The sequence below is a fragment of the Pseudonaja textilis genome, chromosome 4 (assembly GCF_049901715.1).
Source record: "Pseudonaja textilis isolate UNSWEBS1 chromosome 4, rPseTex1.2, whole genome shotgun sequence".
Classification (NCBI taxonomy): Eukaryota; Metazoa; Chordata; class Lepidosauria; order Squamata; family Elapidae; genus Pseudonaja; species Pseudonaja textilis.
Genome location: NC_141993.1, coordinates 49,384,278 through 49,406,243, shown reverse-complemented (window position 1 = coordinate 49,406,243; position 21,966 = coordinate 49,384,278). Strand labels below are relative to the sequence as shown.

Sequence of the window (21,966 nt, the reverse complement as noted above, 5' to 3'; positions counted from 1 at the left end):
TTAGACAATATACCACTTCATAGTGCTTTGCAGCCTTCTCTAAGCCAAGTCAGCGCACTGTCCCCAACAATCTGGGTCCTCATTTTACCGACCTTGGAAGGATGGGAAACTGAGTTCAACCTTGAACCGTGAGGATCAAACTCCTGGCAGTGAACTGAATTAGCCTGCCATACTGCATTCTATCCAGTGCGCTACCATGGCTCCTAGGATGGAGTAAACAAGTTGCCTGTTGAGTTTGGCTCCCTTCTTTGCATCAAAGGGAACTCTTCCAAAGGGTTGCAGGAACAGAGCTCAAATCTTCAGGATCTGACCTCAGCCACGGGAAGTTGAGATTCCTTCCTGGCTGCCTCCTTCTTGAAAAAGCTCCTGCTGGGAAGGAATCTCAGCTCTGCAACAGGTGGCAGCAGCTTGCAGCCTTCCCTGCCAGCTTCCCCACTGACTTTCCGAGAAAGCTGGCAGAGAAGATTGCAAATGGAAATACATAATTGCGGGGTGCTTGGCAACAGCCGTAAATGCAAACAGGTTGCTAAGCACCCAGATAATGATCATGTGACCATGGAGGGATGTGGTAAAAAGTTTTGTAATGGATGAAAGAGTTTTACAGGTGGCAAAGCACCTATTCTATGGCTGTTGTAATTCTGGTCCGTTAAACGAATAGTTGTAAGTTGAGGACTACCTGTACTATTACCCAGTTTTTATGTAAGAGTAGTTTTATGCTATTAAAATGATTTTTTTACATCCCAAAACATTCAACAGTCATTCTGTTTAAAATGGACTGGTAATGAGGCATATTTTGACCGATGGATAGACCAATAGATATAGCTATCCGTTAAACTTTGTTCTGGTTTTGCACAAATGATTTTCATTACAGTATTCCATTAGCTGTTTTTGGACATGGGTTTACTGCTATTCCAAAAATAGCACCATTCCATTAAAAAATTATGACCCAAAGTAGCCCAGCTATTCCTTGATCTACTCCACCACTCTCCTTCCAGGTCCAGATTCTCCTGTTAGGATTGGGAGTGAAATTAGCACAAGGAAAGACCAAATAGATGAGGAAAAACAAAATTCTCTTGCCCACCAGCCTAAGCATAGCAGTTCTTCAGTTTCTCTTTTCCAATTCTAGATTTGCTACCATCTACATTCATAGATACACATTCTTTTTTTAAAAGAAAGATCTACTTTTGCTTGCCCAGTAGAGCTCAACCCACCAAAAACATAACTGTAAGACAGACCAGAAATAAAACTTAAAATAAGCAAAAAAAATAGTAAGAGAACATTTGTCTGATCTTGATGAAAACAAATCACCGGGGCCTGATGGATTACATCCCAGGGTTTTAAAGGAGCTGGCAGAGGTCATCTCAGAACCACTGCACCATATCTTTCAAAAATCCTGGAGCACCGGGGAACTACCAGAGGACTGGAAAAGAGCTGATCTGGTTCCCATCTTCAAAAAAGGGAAAAAAAAACAGACCCAAGAAACTATAGACCAATCAGCCTAACATCAATACCCAGGAAGATACTGGAAAAGATATTAAAAAATCAGATCTGCCAACATCTAGAAACAAGTAATGTAATAACTAGCAGTCAGCACAGGTTTGTTAAAAACAGATCATGCCAAACCAATCTTATTTCATTCTTCAGCACAATGACTAAATTAGTAGACCAGAAAAATACGGTGGACATAATATATTTATATTTCAGCAAGGCATTCTACAAAGTAGACCACAACCTACTTCTTAGTAAGCTAGAAAAAAGTGGAATAGATAGCACTACCACTAGATGGACTCGCAACTGGCTGGCAAACCATACTTAACGAGTAGTCCTTAATGGGTCAAAGTCTACATGGAGGGAAGTATGCAGTGGGGTGCCACAAGGTTCCATCTTTGGCCCAGTACTCTTCAATATCTTCATTAACGACTTAGATGAGGGAATAGAAGGGGAACTTACCAAATTTGCAGATGATACTAAGCTGGCAGGAATAGCTAACACCCAAGAAGATAGGCTCCAGTTCCAGATGGATCTTGACAGACTAGAACACTGGAATGAAAAAAATGAAATTCAATGTAGAGAAAAGTAAACGGTTACAGGAACTGGGCTTGGCTAGTCTAGTAAAGAGAAGGTCCAGGAGAGACACGATAGTGGTCTTCCAATATTTGAGGGGTTTCTACAGGGAGGAAGGGGTCAAGCTATTTTCTAAAGCTCCTGTCGGCCAGGCAAGGAATAATGGATGGAAACTGAATAAGGAGAGATTTAACCTGGAAACAAGGATAAACTTTCTGACAGTGAGAACAATCAACCAATGGAACAGCTTGCCCTTGAAAGTTGTGGGAGCGCCATTGCTTGAGACTTTCAAGAAGAGATTGAACTGCCATTTGTCAGAAATGGTGTAGGGCGGGAGGCTGGACTAGATGATCTACAAGGTTCCTTCCAATTCTGATTATCTGTTAATCTGTTAATCCTGAGTTTTTTTATGTGCCCAGATAAATGCGCCCATTAAGCACTTAGGCTGATCTTATAGCAAAGTTTGCATCAGAAGAAGCTGCAAAACATTACATTTTATACCAAAATAGCAGAGATAAATGTGAATCAGTTGAAAGTCAGGTTGAAATTAGGTCTTTTTAAGAACATCAGAGCATCTGCTAGATAGCAAGAGGTGAGAATGACCCTAAGGGGGAGAAAAGATTTCTGTAGCTGTTCTGGCAAAATGTATTACAGTGCAGAGATAACTTTGGTAAAAATATGCAGGAGCCATTAAAAAGGAGAAAAAAAAATAGACAATTGTCCTGGGAAGAAAAGGGAAGGTGAGAGAAAGAAACTCAAAATAGACTCTGTTTGGTATAAGAGGTGGCAGAGGGAAACATCAGGCTTTCCAAATTTTGCTAGTATATTTTACTATGTATAAATTAACCATAAAATTTCCTACTAGAATAAAGTACCATTCTTATGGTCCTTGCAATCTGTTCCATCATATGCTTCTCTAGTAGTGATTAGTGGTTAATTCTAGGAGGGTGGTATGCGCTCAAAAGGAATAGTATGCCTGCATCTTAGAACAATCTGTGATCCATTGCTACTATAGAGAAGTCAGTACAGGTAATCCTTGGCTTAACAACCATTCGTTGAATAACCATTCAAAGTTACAACAGCTCTCAAAAAAATTACTTGGGACTGTTTTTCATACTTACTTCATACCGGTTCATATTTAGAATAGTTGCAATGTCCTGGGGTCATCTGATCATTGTTTGAGACTTTCTGATAAGCAAAGTCAATGGGGAAGCCAGATTCACTTAATGACCGCATTACTAGCATTAGCACTTAGACTTATATACCACTTCACAGTGCTTTATAGCCCTCTCTAAGCAGTTTACAGAGTCAGCATATTGCCCCCATCAATCTGGTTCTCATTTTATAGACCTTGGAAGCATCGATGGCTGAGTTAATCTTGAGCTGGTCAGGATCGAACTCCTGGAATGAACAGTGACTTAGCCTCTAATACTTTATTCTAACCTCTGTGCCACCTTACAAATTTAACAACTGCAGTGATTCACTTAATAACTGTGACAAGAAAGGTCATAAATGGGCAGAACCCACTTAACAACCCCCTTTGCAACAGAAATTTTGGGGTCAATTTTGGTCATAAGTCGAAGACTACCTGTATCTCATTTCAAGAGTCTATATGCACTGTAGGTAAATTGCTATACTCCCTTTATACTCCCCGTATTCCCTAAATTTGGGGTGTAGGTAAATAATTGGTGTGGCAAATACCAGAGATGATAAAATCAAGCCCAAATGACAGAGCTCAGGCTGCTGTTTAGTTGGGGGTTTTTTGTTTCATCGTCAACATCTAGGCAGGATGTGGTCAGTTTTCCAGTAATTCCAGTAATTCTAGCTTCCTGGCTTCTGAGGTGCATGCCTTAATTTGCAATTGTCTTTTCTTCCCTGCATATATACATAGGTAAAGTACAATAGTTCAACTGTTAAAACTCTAGGCGCATGGAAAGGGAGAGAATGTGTGTGTTGTGGACAAAATTCTTGCCGGAATAACTGATCTCCTATATACCACCCTGGAATAGTGTGGATGAAGAGTGAAATAGAAACACTTTAAATAAATATTGATATTTCTTGGAATTTATGGGAAAAACTGACAGTTGTTAAAGTGAGCTACATTTTTGAGAAAATGAATGTCTGTCCATTCCTAAATTGGTTAGTTGTCAACTGATGCTAAAACTCTGATTATCATCAGTAGGAAAATGTTTGTAGTTAATATCTTTTTCAATCAACAGCTGATTTGCAAATTTGTTGTTATTCTATTTCTCTTCTTCTCTGTTTAAAAAACTGTGTGAGAGTGATCTGTACCATAATTAAATGTGGGAATATTTATTTTATTTTTTATTTTATTTGTTTGTCAAACATGTACAAGATAACATGTATAGGTATGAACATAAACATGAACAAAGGAAGTAAATACAGATAAATGGGTATAAATATTTGCAGTGTATAATTTAAGAAGTCAAAATGGCAGCCATGATGGTTCAATCAAAGTGTTATCTGTTTTTTTTATCGATGTTGCACATAAACATTTATTGTTGTCAGGCAGAGCTTTAATCACTCTATCAAGATTATTACCTTGACTTTTTGACTATACCTTGTGGACAACTCTGACTGTTACTTTTGTTGTTGGTGGACAAAAAATTATGTTTTGAGAAGAAGGTTCCTCTTTTAAAATTCTATTGTCATGTGATAAATCGCTTAGAATACATTAGTGATGATAAATGTGATCTTCTTAAAGGGAAATCTTTTCATTTGATTTAGTACTTTGAGGATTAATTGCTTTCCCCACTAAATCGCTTCATAAAACTGCATACTTTTTTAAAAATTCAATTTTGTCATGGCATGATTAGTTAGACCAGTCCACAGTTTTGTATGTTAATTACACTAGTTTATTCTGTACTTTTAATGATTATTAATACTTGCACAGCATGTTTTGGTTTTATATTTGTTGGCTGCTCCTTTAAAATCTCTGGTTCCTTTCTTTTCGTTTTAAACTTAATGATATGCTTACCAAAGAGGAGAAATTATTCTACAGAGTGCAGCAAGAATACAACCAATAATTCCTTGTAACTTTACCATCAATAATATTTCTATTATAAGTTCCTGGCTGGTAAATAAATGTTTAAAAATACCGATTAGCTTTTGCTCCTCAAAGCAGTTAATGAATAAGTATAATACTACTAAAAACACACAGTAGAAAGATAGGAGAAAATCAACAATACAATCAGCGGTTTCTATAGAGCTAGTAGATGGTAAATCGGGATCTAATTAATGCTGACCTTTGTTGTAATAACATCCCAACTAAATGTTCAAATCAGGAAGGATCAAGTCAATCTATGAAGGAAGAAGTTTTATAAATTAAGTATTTTACAATGGGAGGACATTTTCCCATTGTTCAGAAGTACAGAATATATGTCTAGTTGATTTTAGTAACACATTACAACAATCAGTCTTCTAAATCAGGGGTTGCTAACCTTTTGGACATCAGGGACCACCAAACTCATTATTTTAAATCCCAGGGGACCACTAATGTGAATTTTGACTGACGTGGCTTGCTGACATTGGTGGGAGGGAGAGGGAGAGAGAGAGACCTGATCTAACCTTGGAGGGCTGGTGATGTTCTCTCTCTCTCTCTCTCTCTCTCTCTCTCTCCACACACACACACACACACACACAGATCCCTCACCACCCACCACTCCCACCAAGGCAGCCACATTCCTAGCCTGCTTTTGAGCTCCGTTCTCAGAGGGAGGGGGAGGAAGAAAGATCCGATCTAACTTCAAGGGCTGGTGATTTTCTTTCTCTTTCTCTCTCTTTCCCTCACCCACCCCTCCCAAGGCAGCCACATTCCTATTGCCCCACTGGTTGGCAACTACTGTTCTAAATAAACATCGTGACAGTTGCTGAGGACCATGTATCTTTCTTACCAGTCATAAACACCCAAAAGACATTTTACAACCATAATTATTACCATGGTGGAATTGAAGCCTTATAAGGATGCGGAACCTGGAGGATCAGGTTACTTAAGTATTTCTGTAATTTACGACCTGATTTTTATCCTAAAATGTATACTAAAATATAATTGTACTTTTGTAGAAGGTATAGACAGATATAACAGATAATCAGAATTGGAAGGGACCTTGTAGGTCATCTAGTCCAACCCCCCGCCCAAGCGGGAGACCCTACACCATTTCTGACAAATGGCAGTCCAACCTCTTCTTGAAAGTCTCAAGTTGTGGTGCTCCCACAACTTCCGAGGGCAAGCTGTTCCATTGGTTGATTGTTCTCACTGTCAGAAAGTTTCTCCTTATTTCCAGGTTAAATCTCTCCTTGCTCAGTTTCCATCCATTATTCCTTGTCTGGCCGACAGGCGCATTAGAAAATAGCTTGACCTCTTCCTCCCTGTGGCAGTCCCTCAAATATTGGAAGACCACTATCATGTCTCCCCTGGTCCTTCTCTTTACTAGACTAGCCAAGCCCAGTTCCTGCAATCGTTCATTGCATGTTTTAGCCTCCAGTCCCCTAATCATCCTGGTTGCCCTTCTCTGTACTTTTTCTAGAGTCTCAACATCTTTTTTATAATGTGGTGAACAAAACTGGATGCAGTACTCTAAGTGTGGTCTTACTAAGGCTTTATAGAGTGGTATTAGTACTTCCTTTGATCTTGCTTGTATCCCTCTGTTAATACAATTTAGGATTGTATTATTTTTGTTAGGATATGGGCAGAGTAACCCTTGTATAAAAAGGATATGCACACAGAAAATTGTTTATGAGAATAGTTATAAAGAAATATACAGCCACACAGAGTTGAACAAATTGTATTAATGTTTACTTGAAGAAATAGCACAGTCCAATAAACAGTCCATGTCATACATGTTTTTAACAGTCCAGAAATATCCAGCTATAAAGTCGTCTTACATCTAGTTATAAAGTCTTCTTACTGGTTCCATGTATTTTACAGCAGACAAATATCAAATCATAATACAACAAATAAACTTCGATAGCAACAGAATATCAAAATAAACAGGGTTAGTCAGTATCGGTCCGTAGTCAGTCAGTATCAGTATCTAGAGAGATCATCAGTGAAAAAGAGAAAGAGAATTAAACCATTATCTATAGCTCCCTCTTATGGCAACTTGTAGCATAATTAACCAACCAGAACACAGCATAATACAATACAGTATTTTTCCTTAAAGCTACAAACAATTTGTAGTTTATATATTGTCAACCCAACTACATTATTTACATATACATAACAGCTTTTTTGGCTGCTGCTGCACACTGCTGGTTCATATTTAGCTGGTTGTCCACTAAGACTCCAAGATCCCTCTCACAGTTACTGCTATTGAGCCTGGTTTCACCCAGTCCATATGTGTACTTTTGGTTTTTCTTGCCTAAGTGTAGGACTTTACTTTTCTCTACATTGAATTTCATTTTGTTAGATATGGCCCAGTGTTCTAGTGTGTCAAGATCCATCTGGATCTTGAGACTTGTGGCCTGTTCAATTTGTTATATTAGAAATATTTATAGATTATATTCTAATCATCAGGTATAACTGATAAGCAAATGTAATTTATGAATACATGCTATAAACATGTAATAGCTTTTAAGTTACCAGAAAACTTGTTACCACTTTTTTCTATGATTGATTCAGCATGGCAACTTAACATGTTTATGAAATAGTATTTAAGTTCTAGCTCAGTGGTTAGAACCTTTTTGGCCTCCTGTGCCAAAAATTGTGCATGCACTTGCATGCTCACACTCACCTGCCAGCACCCAGAAGGCAGTGCCCCCCATGCCCTTTATGCATGGGTGCATAATCCCCACCCACTCATCCCCACCCACCGCCCCTTACCTGCACTGTGCCTTACAGCTGATTTTCAGCCTGTTTGAGGCCTTTTTCGGCCTCCCAAAGACTTGAGGAAGACATCTGCAGGCTTTGCAGGCTGAAAACTAGTCCTGTTTCGTCACTTCTGGTATTTTTGGAAAAACAGGAAGTGACAAAACGGGGCTAGTTTTCAGCCTGCAAAGCCTGCAGAAGCCTTCCTCAAGCCTTTGGGAGGCCGAAAAAGGCCTCAAACTGGCTGAAAATCAGCTGTGAAGTGCATGCATGCCCAGTGAGGTAAGTTTGCCTGCAGCTCGTGTACCAGCACAAATGGCTCTGCATGCCACCTATGGCATGCGTGCCATAGGTTTGCCATTATGGAAAGTATCAAAATGTATCTACAAACTTACATAACTTGTGATAATTATTTTCAAAGCGTCTTACTGAAAAATATGGCACTTTGTACATGCAATTACTAAGTACGTGTCTCAGCTTTTTCCAATTTGAATAGTAGATGTATATGGAATTTGAGGAATCAGACCCTGTGCTTTCCATGCTTATGTACTGTATATTTTAGCATATTCTTCATATTATGCCATAGGTGGTTTGGTTTGACTTTGTGAGAAGTGTGAATCTAACTATTATTGTTTATAAACTGTGGCATACAATTTAGTGTTACATCTGAATTGTGCTTGTTCAAAATGCCATAAATAAACAAACAGTGGCTTAGTTCAGAATATAAATTGAGTGTATATGTTAAAATTATGGATATAATAACATCAGAAGAGTCCTCTGCTTGTTTAGTGACTTTGTGGTTTGACTCTATATTCACTATCTTTCAAAGTTTAAAAAATACAAGCTTGCTATGATTAAATCTCTGTCCTAGATTTTATGCAAAAATCACTGTTTCTTATGATTATTTTAGGAACTGGAAGTATAATTGAAACTGATTTATAGTCACAAAGTAGAATCTATTTGCAAATAAGCATTGTTAGTTTGATAGCAAGTTTATTGTTTAGAAGAAACATGATAGTGACTTTCCATACACTAAATGGCAGATTATATATGTTTGTATATGGAGCTGGAAAAGAATTCTGGAGTCTAATAGGATAGCAAATGATGGGAAGGTATAATGTATCTGCCTTCTTTGCTCACGTAACAGTTCTTGCATATTTTTATCAAAGATATCTCTTCCTTCTCGAAAGTGATCAGCTTCAAAATACCTTTTTCTGTTAAGACTTTTTCTTTTGAGTAAGACGTAGCTTTCACAGCTATGTGCCAATCATTTGGTCATCCCATCAAATTTCACTGATCCTGATGACATCCTATTCATCCTCCTGCATTAGGATTTCAAGTTATCCATATTTGTTGGTTCGTATACTCTCTGCTCCAATGGAAATATTTTTGAAGCTGTAAATGGCACCCTTACTGATTTCCTTTTCCTTACTAAGTCCTTCCTTTGTTCTTCTGCTTTTCCTTTGTCTTTGATGTTGTTGGTTCAAGTCCTTGACAGAATAGTCAGTTCTGAGTTTTTCTCATTGTTTTCCTTTTTTTCTTAATTTAGCACCTTTCTGATGAAATTGGCAAGGTACCCACCAAATGTAACGAAGCCACCAAACATAGCACTAAAATTTTTGGAAAGGTGTATTTGGTGGCCTCTCTTATCAAAGTCTTCATTTCGGTTGCATAGTCTATAGTCAAGGAAACCAGTCACTTGGTAGCACCATCTATGTTCACTTCCAGGATCATGTTCTCTCTTCTTATGCTATGAACCTTTGCTGGAAGGACTACTTTCCCTTCCAGTTTGTTTTCCTGTTGAGGGCCTTATTTTCTCTGAAGATTTTTCATGGTCTATTCTGGTGATGTTCATCTCTGCATGAATTATTAAGGTACAAGGTAAAGGTTTCCTAGTTATGTCCCACTATAAGGCAGGGTGCTCATCTCCATTACTTGGCCTATGGAGCTAGCATTGTCTGAAGACATTTTCTGTAGTCATGTGGCCAGCATGGCTATATGCCAAAGGCACGTGGAACACTGTCATCTTCCACCAAAGTTATACTATTAATCTATTCGCATTTGCATGCTTTCAAACTGCTAGGTGGGCAGTACCTGGGGCAGGAATGGGAGGTCACCCCATTGTGCAGTACTCAGTCTCAAACCTGGGCTGTCAGTTTTCCTGCTGACAAGCTCAGCATCTTTAAACCGCTAAGCCATCGTGTCCCATGAATTATTAGGAAGGGTTAATTATTGGTGGGACGGAGGGTTAAAGTGCCTCAGCAACCTGTCTATAACAATTTGGATTCATGTAACTGGAAGATATTCTCCCATCATAAATGAGTCTATACATTGTTTTTTTCTTTATTTTGTTATTATGTGACAGTAAACAAATCTGTAAATTATAGTAGAGAATTCTCATCAACATGATGTGATTTGAAAGTTTCATTTAAAAGGAGAAATAAACCAGAGGTATGAAACAAATTTAAAACCTGTATAAAAGATTGATAATTTTATTCCCAACAATAATACACCCATTTTTTATTCTGAAGAATTGAAAAGATTCCATATGATTTTATTCATATGAGTAATAAACTGCTGTTCTTTGAGGAAAATCAGGATGGCATTAATTTAGTTATCCCTTCCATGGTATTGCAGGGGTAGCTTAATCACTAAAACAAGCTTCTTATTCAAAAAATACGTTGTTCTTCCAAATCTGCCTATCCTGATTTCTAATAAAAGTAAAGTATTTCCATTTTTAGCCAGCTAAGCCATTATTTACTTTCTGGATCCTTTTATTTTCCTCTGTTTACTAAGCACAAGGAATAATGATAAAAGGGCTTTTCAAAGGTCCATCTCTTCACCAATTTTGGGTACTTCAATAAGCAGTACAATAATGATATACTTCATGACTATAGAGCTAAGATTGAAAAAATAATAATTAAAAACAATTGGCCAGTATGGTTAATTATACAATACATCTAGTTTAGTTCTTGATAATAGTACATTAAACAGAAAAATAAAGTTTAAGAATCTAGAAGTTTAATTCTATACTAGGTAACAGAGCAAAATTTTCAGTGTGAGTTTAATTGTCCTTTACAACTAATTGCCTAAGCTTTTGCCAGTAATCATTACTGGACTGTATGTAGTAGACATAGAAACCAAGCATGATATCTAGAGGAAAACATCTCTGATTCACATAATTCTATCTTTCATTTTTTTTATTTATTTGAAGATACAATCCTTTAAATTGATTTAGCAAATGTTCTTTTTCATTAAAAAGGGCATCTCTAATATAAAGAATAAACACATATTTTTTATACTTTTAGAAACTAGGTATGATTCACAAAATATGTCTCTAATTTAGGAACCACAGCTGCATCTTGCTTTTTAAATGAAAAAGCATGTAATGAAATGGCTAATTAGATTACTAAGTATGATTAAAATATTTTTACTTTTTGCCATTGCCAGGCCCTGAAACATTTTTAAATGTTAGAGGACCAGAATAAAAATCTATTGTCCGCTATTTTGAAGCATTGAGAAGAATTTTAAGCCCATATAAAATCTCAGTTATAGAAATTAAATCGGTACTTGCTAAAAAAACACGATAGGAAACTATAATATAGTATCCGATTTTATAATAACTTCTTTAAAAAAAAAAAACTTGTTCCAATTTTGTAACTCTTGATTAGTGATCCAATACTATTTAAAAGTTGAACTAAACTAAATTAAAGATATATCTACACATTAATGTAGATTTACCTTCACTTACTTATTTCCCTCTTTGAAGTAGATGGATGGTTCAAAATGAGAACATATTTTTTATTTTAACGAGCTAAATAAAATCTGAAGAAGGCAGACAAATTCAGCACCATCATAGAGGGCTAAAACAGATACTAAAAATCTAATCTAACCTTTGAGAATTGTATTTATATACATATTTTTTATTACCCATGATGCACAATAATCAATGATCATATAACTCATGAACACTTCATTATAGGAGAGATACACATTATTCACAATTTTGAGAATTTTGAATATTTGATTATCAAATTTTAGAAACAGCCTTTAAAAGAAGTTTAAAATCCAGTGCTGTACTCTAGATAAGGACCACAGAAAATTTGATTCAAAAAAAGATGAGAGGGGTTATTTAAGATTCATTCCTTAAACAGCAATTATAGTTCAGAGTGAACAGAGCATATTTGTCCAATATAAAGGCAACTCCATTTATTCCCTTAAAATGCTATTTTGAATTTTATATTTCAGAGAACAATGAATCTGGGAATAGTTGATTGAAAGAAACTGCTATAGTGTTTATTAGATTAATTCCCTATTATTAACAGCAACAACAATAATTAACAATTGCATTGTAAAAGCCTCTAATTACAGTCATTATGTTTCTGCCTAGCTAAGTAATCAGTACTATAACCCATAGATATTTGTCCATCTTTTCGTCTTCTTAAGAAAGCTCTTGCTGCTATATGGCAGATGCGCACTGTAAAATGTTTCTAGAGCCACTGATTGTATGGAGTGTTAGTGATAAATGAAAAATGGTCATACTGAGACATTAAATCTCTGCTCCTCTGCTTTTTGCCATAGCCAAGGAGTCAAACAGCAGTGATTTAGCAGAGTTGGAGTAAGAGTACTCTGACTCCTTACTCATCTTAAATCTACAGCTTCGGGATGTGGCAGAAAATTAGCTCATTCTTCAAAGCCAGGAGATAGGCCCTGGATTTGCTTGGTATCTAGAATGTGATGAGATATAGAAAATTATGTGCCAGGGAAGAAATCAAAAGCATTCAGTGCCTTCCCTCTTGCAAGCGGGCCAGGGCCAGATAAAAGGGAAAAAGCTTGAAAAGCTTTTGAAGTCTCAGCCTGCCCAAGCAGACTGACATTTCCTCCTCCTCCATCTTCCCACAACAGCCACACAAAGGATACATCCATATTTGATGAAAATGAACAGGTATGAAAGACGTTTTCTGTTATCACCTCACAATGCTTTTGACTCCTATCTCTTCCTGCAGGCTGAAAAATGAATGCACTTTTGCTCTCAGATTAAACTATCCCTTTGTTTATCTTTGCCAATTCAGTTTATTTGTGTGTCTACTAGAGTTCTCTTTTAACCTGTGATCCAACCACTGTATATTTATTACTGAGAGAGGGAAAAAAAAACTTGTTAAAAGGAAGAGGTTACATGATTAAAGCCTGGCTAGAAGGAAAACCCTGCCTGCCTCTTTTTTAGTAGTTTGCTTGAGGCAAATACATGATTGCTCGTACAATAGCAGAAACACATGGAGGAGGGGAATAGGTAGAATTGTAAAATTACAGAGTAAGGAAAAGGCCATTTAGGTTGCTTAGTCCAATCTTATGCAGGAGCACCCAGATAGGTGGTTGCTTAGCCATTACTTAATGCTTCCAGTGAAGCGGATCTACTATCACTTTAACTAGTCACTGTAGAGTTCTTCTTATTGCTGGAAAGTTACCCTCCCCCCAAACTCAACCAGGTTATCTTACCTTAAATCCATTATACCTTGTTTTGTATTCTGGAATGAGAAATATCAGGTCTACATGGGGCTGCCTTAGAAGGCTACTCAGAAGCTGCATTTAATGCAAAATGTGGTGGCTGACATGCTTATTATTGAGAACAGGTGCAGGGGTCCCCAACCCCCAGGCCACAGATCAGGACTAATCTGTGGCCTGTTAGGAGCTGGGCTGCGCAGTTGGAGGTGAGTGGCAGGCAAGTGAGCGAAACCAAAACCATCTCCCCACCTCACCCCCGTCTTCTTAATGAATATGAAATCTTGAGGACATATTGTGCAGTTCTAAAGTAACTGATCATGAAGGGGAGGCAGGAAGATTGATTAGGTAGTCGTCTAGTACAAATTATCTTTCTAAAGCTAACATCATCGCAATGCTAACATCATAGCAATTTTCTCCCATGTTCAACAGTTAAAAGAAAATACCAATTAGGAATCAAACTGGTACTGTAGTTTGCTGAGGCTGAAATTAAGAGCAAATGAAAAACAAATAGCCTTTTATTTTTTTCTCAACATTTTATTGAATTATAAAATAAAATGCAAAAATACAAAAGCAATTAGGAGGATGCTGTGGGGAGGTCAAGGGGAAAGAAAAGTGAGGAGGAGTGGGAGAAAAGGAAAAAACTGTTGGCTTCCGACTCCGTCCGCTGCAGTAATCTAATCAGTAAAACCCAATATCAAAGTTTCATTTTTTTCCACCTCAAGCACAAAGTCCAGAAGTGGTCTCCATGTAGCAACAAAAGTACTTATATTCTTTTCTTTCATCAAAACGGTCAATTTAGCCATCTCTGCCAACTCCATGAGCTTCTATAGTCATTTGTCCATGGTGGGAATCTAAATATCCTTCCATTTTTGTGAAAAATTATCTTCTTTAAAAAAAAAAACTAGAGAGAATACAATGTGGTTACAATCTATCCTGTGTTGGGACCCTCTTGGAAGTTAAGAGCAATGGGAGCTTGTAGAGCTACAGATTGTGCACTTGTAGATTACATAGAATTTGTATGAGTATGATCAATAAATGATTTATTACATCTGCTCAGAGGCAAATTATGTTTCAAAAATTACATGTTAGGTCTCTAATTCTGGACAAGGTCGTACATTTAAAATAGCATAACGGCATGATTGAGGGACTCCCAGTCTCAATATGTTTCTTCCCATCTGATGAAATTAGCTACATTGGGCATGTTTGGGTCCAGATTATCTGAGGATTGAACAAAGAACCCTATTCTCCCTGTTTTCCCAGAAGATCCCAGTAAAAAAAAAAAAACGTATTACAGTATTCCCTGGCTTGTCATTTCTGGTAGCTTCTGTTTCCCTGTCTTGTTTTCTGATCTAGTGATACTGAATGTTTTTTGTTGGTAATACTTAGATTGTTGTACACCATCCAGAGACATTCTCTATAAGATGGGCAGCATATAAATTTGATTGATTGATTGATACATTTTCTGCGTGGTTATTTGCCTTTTTTTGGTCTCTAATATTTCCAATATATATGGGATTATGATGTTTTAGTGTGAGATAGATAGGCTGATAATGAGATAATGAACAAAATGTTACACTGTTGCCTTCCTTTCTTGAATGCTTGATAACCCTTTCCAACTATTCAGACATTGATAGTGTTGTTGTTACTGAAGACTGAAGTCACCAAATCTTCCTGCCGAACTCTCATATTTAAAAAATAACATTTTGCAAACTCTTGAATAAATAGGGTTATGGAGTAAATAGAGTATAGGGCACAGCAAATGCTCAGTTTGCCAGCAAATAGCTTAGGTGAAATAAGAACGTGTGGCAAGGATGTATTGAAATATTCTCTCAATCCCGTTACTGTTAATGAAGGAGTTCCTTACTAGCAGTTTACGAATAACAAGTATTCCTTCTCCAAATGCTAGCACAGTAGGAATAAAGATCATGCTTGATGTAGCTTATAACAAGTTGGTAACTTTTATAAGTACCAAGCCTCAGAAAAGTTAAGTATTTTACTGCTCCTACACTTCATGACCACCACATTATGATGCTGGGTTAGGCTAAGTGAAATCTTACATTCTCAGTAGGTAGAGGAAAGCAGTATATTTTGGGATTCAGTTGTTCTTCCTGCTGTTTCAGATGGAGAGTAGTTTTAATATATTTTTTAAAAAAACTAAGAGAAAACTTTCTTTCTTCCTCTCTCCCTCCCTTCCCTCCCATTCTTCTATTTTTTCCTTCCTTCCTTCCTTCCTTCCTTCCTTCCTTCCTTCCTTCCTTCCTTCCTTCCTTCCTTCCTTCCTTCCTTCCTTCCTTCCCCAGAATTCTGAAATGTTAACAAAATATTAAACACTTTCTATTTCAAGTAAAATAAAACAAAAACATAACATTGTAATTAAATAATTGAAGCAATCAAGATGTGTCAAGTTTTACAAACAATATAACAAAATTTTGCCACATCAAAGCAAAGAGAATCATACTAGTCTGACAGAAGTAGCTTTATATAAAATGAATCAGGATAGTTGGAGAAATATGGAAGAGGTCCTTGCCTCCTTATAGAAGTTGCACTATGGCACCAAATGGCCAATGAATTCAATGGATCCTTCTTTACAATGACACATAAGGAAACAAGAAATTTGTTTTTTCACCCTTTCTATAGAATTAAGTGGAGTTTTAATCCAAAGTTTATTATCACAAATAAGACTTTATAGTGAGACATTTTTCTTGATCGTTTTCTTGATAAAGAATAATTGAGAGTTACTTTTTACAGATAAGCAGAATTGTCTGTTGAAATTGGTTTTTCTTGTCCTTTTTTCTCATTATGGAATATTGAATTGTACTGTGCAACTGTTTGATAAAATGAAATCCTTAAAATTAAAAGTAAATAACTTCTGCAAATGTTCTGTAGAAGCTAAAGAATATAATTAATTTTAAAGGTTCAATTTGGAGGAAGCTTACAGAAAAAGTAATTTGAAGCAATAGAAAATTGCAATACATTCTAGTGAAATGTTTTGTCAAGTGACATGACCACTAATTGAGTGTGAATATGTGTGTGTGCGTGTGTGTGTATGAGAGGGAGGGAGGGGAGAGAGAGAGAGAGAGAGAAACGGGAGAGAGAGAAACAGGAGAGAGAGAAACGGGAGAGAGCTACAAAGATCACTGGTTTCTGCCGACTCATTTAGATAAAATTCTCTTGTGCAGCAATCCCATTTACTCACATTCAGGTGTGCTTTGTTGTTGAGTGCAAGAATATGGATGTAAGTGTGCGCAGTAGTTGTAAACTGATGATATAAAGAAGACTGTGGATAATTTTTTTAGTCTTGCAAGTGTCTATTAATATAGCTTTACAATAAAATAGAATTAGCTCATCTGGTTGTGTTTCTTATGTGGTTTGCCTAGTAAACATCAACTGCAAGTCTAAAAATGCAATTCTTCCCACCAGCATCCAAACCAGTTTCTTTTACAGTCCGAAAAAATTAGAGAGGGTCTATTCTGATCCTGTTGCCCCACTCACTATCCAGTTGTGCACTGTGCTGTCTCTTCTTTGACTGCTCCCTTGCCAGTGTCTCTTTGCCCACTTTCCCAAAGTCTTTCCCACAGTCCAGGGGGCCACAAATGTGCATGTGGCTGCTCAAACGGTCAGAAACAGACTCCATGAGGGTGATATGAGGGCCCGACGTCTACAGGTGGGGTTGTGCTTACAGCCCAACACCGTACAGGACGTTTGGCATTTGCCAGAGAATACCAAGATTGGCAAATTCGCCACTGGTGCCCTATGCTCTTCACAGATTAAAGCAGGTTCACATTGAGCACGTGACAGATGTGACAAGGTCTGGAGATGCCGTGAAGAACGTTCTGCTACCTGCAACATCCTCCAGCATGACCGTTTTGGCAGTGGGTCAGTAATGGTGTGGGGTGGCATTTCCATGTGCTCGCCAGAGGTAGCCTGACTGCCATTAGGTACTGAGATGAGATCCTTAGACCCCTTGTGAGACCATATGCTGGTGCGGTTGGCCCTGGGTTCCTCCTAATGCACGACAATGCCAGACCTCATGTGGCTGGAGTATGTCAGCAGTTCCTGCAAGACGAAGGCATTGATGCTATGGACTGCCCCGCCCGTTCCCCAGACCTGAATCCAAATGAGCACATCTGGGACATCATGTCTCGCTCCATCCACCAATACCACATTGCACCACAGACTGTCCAGGAGTTGGGGGATGCTTTAGTCCAGGTGTGGGAGGAGATCCCTCAGGAGACCATCCGCCACCTCATCAGGAGCATGCCCGGGCATTGTAGGGAGGTCATACAGGCACGTGGAGGCCACACACACTACTGAGCTTCATTTTGACTTGTTTTAAGGACATTACACCAAAGTTGGATCAGCCTATAGTGTTTTTTTCCACTTTAATTTTGAGTGTAACTCCAAATCCAGACCTCCATGTGTTGCTAAATTTGATTTCCATTGATAATTTTTGTGTGATTTTGTTGTCAGTACATTCAACTATGTAATGAACAAAGTATTTAATAAGAATGTTTCATTCATTCAGATCTAGGATGTCTTATTTTTGTGTTCCCTTTATTTTTTTGAGCAGTGTATAAAATAAAAAGAAAGCTTGTTGATGAATGATTCAATTTTGTTCCCATTTTTCTATTTAGAGCCATATATTCGTACAACTGTTCACTTTAAGTTTTCTCTGCTAATATGCTGCAGTGGATTCAAATATTTCTATTGGTCCTTTATGACTTTCATGTATAGCATAACATTCTTCTCCCTTTCAGGGCTATCATCAACCACTTCAATCCAAAGATAGAGTCCTATGCTGCTGTTAATCACATCTCACAACTCTCTGAAGAACAGGTGGGTTGCATACTTCTTTTCTAGTGACACCTAGGTCATTCTTGATTATACACTGTAGTCTGGAAAGGACTATTCCCCCATCTAGCTAAGAGAAAAGAAGTTTGGTAGCAAAGCAAACACTTATCAAACTGTCACCATAGCAGTTTATGAGCAGGAAATGGAATATCAGATGCTAGACAATTATAATGCTGGAAAGCAGCATGACAAATATGATAGACTTCCTCAAGAATGATTTAGAATTGCATAAGGGTGGCAATGGAATCAAAATGTTCTCCTTTGTAAATGTGTGTCCCTCATAACTAATGGATCTGAAAATATGTAACAAGTTATTGGTAGATACTATTGGAGCAATAGAATCGGGTGGAGTTCAAATTTTTTAACAACCGCTTCTGTGGGCATGGCTTAGTTGGTGGGCATGGCTTGCTGGTCATGTTATTGGCTGGGCGTGGCCAACTCAACATCACTCTCATCGAGGCATGCATCTCCTCACCTGGCCTCTCATGACTGTGGGGATGCTGCAACAGTCGTAAGTGTGAAAAATGGTCATAGGTCACTTTTTTCAGTGCCACTGTAACTTTGAATGGTCACTCTACAGAAGCAAAGTACCAGCAAAGAAGGGGGAAAAAGCTCCAGAGACGTTCCCGAGACAGGAAGTCTAGTCCTGCCAAGAATGTAATAAGGGTTAACGGAGAGGCAGTTTCTGTAAGCAACACCAGAATGTTTCCTTCCTACCTTCCTTACAGGATTAGGTCAGTAATTTCTTCTAACAACTGGTTTTCTGAACTGCTTAGAATGTTAACAACCGGTTCTAGTGAATAGGTGCGAATGGTAGAATCCCACCCCTGAATAGAAGGGATGCTGCTTTATTCTGGTAGACAAAAGTAAGCCATATTAGTAAATGTAGTGTTTTTGTGATTAATGAATTCACTAAACCTTAAATAGCTATTTTAAGTACATCTCTGGATGAAAATATTTTTCATAAGAGTAATTGGGATTACTATTTGGCTTTTTTTCATAATTTGGCCTGGTTTCTTTTCTCCCTGCCCAATGGAAGAAAGTAAAAGGAGTTGAGAGAAGAAAAAAATGGGAACTGTGTTGAAATACCATCTGTAGAAAAGAAATGTTTTTTTTTGTGAATTTCAGACTAAGGCAGCTACTTGTCATAGTCCAGACCCACTTTTCTCTACTGTAAATTAATGATTGAGATGTCCTACAAGAAGTGAGTAAAGTAGAAGGCAGCTGATGGCAGGTCCTCATTCCTGATGGGTTCAGTTCATGGAGCTGCCGTTCAGAAAGAATAAAAATGGAAGGCCTTTTCTTAAGCAAACTTTACTATTGGTGGCTTTGTGGAAAAGTACACATAGAGGTTTTTCGTAGTAATATGAAGATGGTTTCTCATTGTCACCTTCTGGATCCCCCCCACAACTTTACAGGTTTCATGCTTTTTCATAAAAAGGTAAGATATTTAACTCACCAACTCAATTTTTCTGGCAAAATTTGCTGGTCCTACTACTGCTTTCAGTGATGCTGTGTTTTATAGAACCTCATGCACTGTATCTGTTAACTCATGGTTAGAGAAGCCTTTAAAAGATCCTTTAATTATTTACAATATTTAAAAATGGTTGGGAGGAAGGGTGGCAAGGACTGAACGTGGGAGGTTTCCTTACCATTATTTGGTTTAGACACCTAGCTGTAAGAAAGAGCAGCAGCAGCAGCTTCTCTCTGTCACTACAGTACAGCATTCATCTGCAGTAGTTCAGGGAGGTCAGGCTGAATTCTTTCTTCGCCATATGCCTGTGCTTTAAATAAAACCATCAGCAGTAGCAGCAGCAGCAGGTGGCAGGTAATGAAATCAGCTTTGATACATAGAACTGTTTGAGGAGAGATTATTAGGAAGCAGAGAAACAGTTTGGCTTCCTATTTCAAAGAAAAGTATTATACTAAATTGGTAGAAATGCCTAAAGAAGTTTTTTTTTTAAAAATCCATAAAACAATAACCAAGGAAGAGAGGAATTAAGCTAGAGCAATGTTAAGTGATAGCCAGCTTTGGTTTTGCAAATCAAAGCTTTGCCTTAGGTGCCAGATTTTAACCAAATGTAGAAATGTCTACTTTTCTTAAGTTATCTTCCATTTCATGGACTGTATAATTTGATTCTTAATTTGGAGCATATTTGTTTTAAATTACCTTTCTAAAAACTAGCAAGCAGACAGTTATAGAATAAATTAGACAATCTGCAACCCAATGTCCATCTTTTCAGAAACTTTTACTTAAACAGAGAAATCGAATGATCACAGACAAGCAAAAAAATAGTGGGAGTGGGAGTTCCATTTTCCTGCCAGCTTTCCTATTGATGTTATCTGAGGGAAGGTGACAGGGAGTATGAAAATCACTCATCTGCCTCCACTTTGGAACTGCCTGCCACTTTGCTGGATGGAAAAGAACAAAGGGAACTGTGTACTGTGAAGAAAACTGAATCCGCTGTCCCCATTCTGGTGTGTCCCAAGGACCCCTCTGTCCAAGGAGGAAGAGGATTCGCTCATTGAACACCAGACCCACCTTGCTAGCAGACATCCAAATCATTGTCTCACCCTTCCCTTACCGCCCACCAGTGTTCAGAAGTTTCAGATTTCGGCCACCATTCCAAAGAGCCAAGTGCTCACCCATCAGGCCTCACCACCAGACAATGGGGTGTAGGGGCTAAGGGCAGGGATACACCAGTCCCATGTATTGTTGCATCGTGCAACCTACAGGTTTATAAGAAGTGTAGCTGGAAGGCACAGTGGTACTGAAACTATTGCAACTTTGCCAAATTTCAATCCTATATGAGTGATAGATCTCTGATTTTGGACACATTCTGTAAATTAAGCCATTTGAGATACGTTAATTCAATAACTGATTTCCTGTGATGAGCACTATTTTGCCCAAATGAAGATTACAGACACAAGAATTTTTGTTGTATATAAATGACAAGAGGGTTAGGATAGATTTAATCAACTGGGTTCCTCGCTCAGCAAACTAGGGTGAAGAAAGAAGGAATTTAACCCTGGTTGCTGAGTTACCAAACTACCTGGAATATTCATTGGAAGATACCACATACTCAGATTTTGAAGTTCCTTTCCAACCTCATCACAAAAATCACTGAAAGAGGAATGGCTATATTTTGCAGTTGTAGCATAGTTTTGAGAGCCTGACCAACCCACCCTCTTCTCTCCCCCCTCCCCTGAACATAGATAATCATCTTACAAGAGCCTTAGATCTGGATCTGGCACTATAATGTTGGATGTAGGACCAAGCTGTATTTTGAGTAATGACTGAATTTTAACCAAGCCACTTGATTTAAATTGCATTAAAATATATACCATGGTCTTTTGTGCTATAGGTTGACTAAGTGAATAGTTTTGTCATTTATGTTACTGCATCAATTCTAACAAAAATGTGATGAAGTCAAGCACCACTTAACTTATGAGGTATGAATCCTCTTGAACCTGATTCATACAAGTTTTAGCATACCTGGTTGGGCAGTTTGGAAACAAATTGATAATAATATTGTAAACCAGGGGTCTTCAAACTTGACAGCTTTAAGACTTGTGGACTTCAACTCCCAGAATTCCTCCTCCAGTCATGTTAGCTCATGAATTCTGGGGGTTGAAGTCCACAAGTCTTAAACTTGCCAAGTTTGAAGACCCTTGTTGTAAACCATCAAAGAGAAAGTGTGACTTGGTGCTTGATAGAGCAT

General features: G+C 37.8%; 1 protein-coding gene across 2 annotated transcripts in view; it reads left to right on the top strand.

Annotated features, from left to right (window-relative positions):
• ARMH3 (armadillo like helical domain containing 3) overlaps positions 1 to 21,966 on the top strand; it is a 132,898-nt gene that overhangs the window by 85,024 nt on the left and 25,908 nt on the right. For both annotated transcript variants that reach the window (XM_026701172.2, XM_087932879.1), the window contains one exon: positions 18,151 to 18,229. In XM_026701172.2, the coding sequence (XP_026556957.1) occupies positions 18,151 to 18,229 (79 nt within the window). The remainder of the gene's footprint in view (positions 1 to 18,150; positions 18,230 to 21,966) is intronic.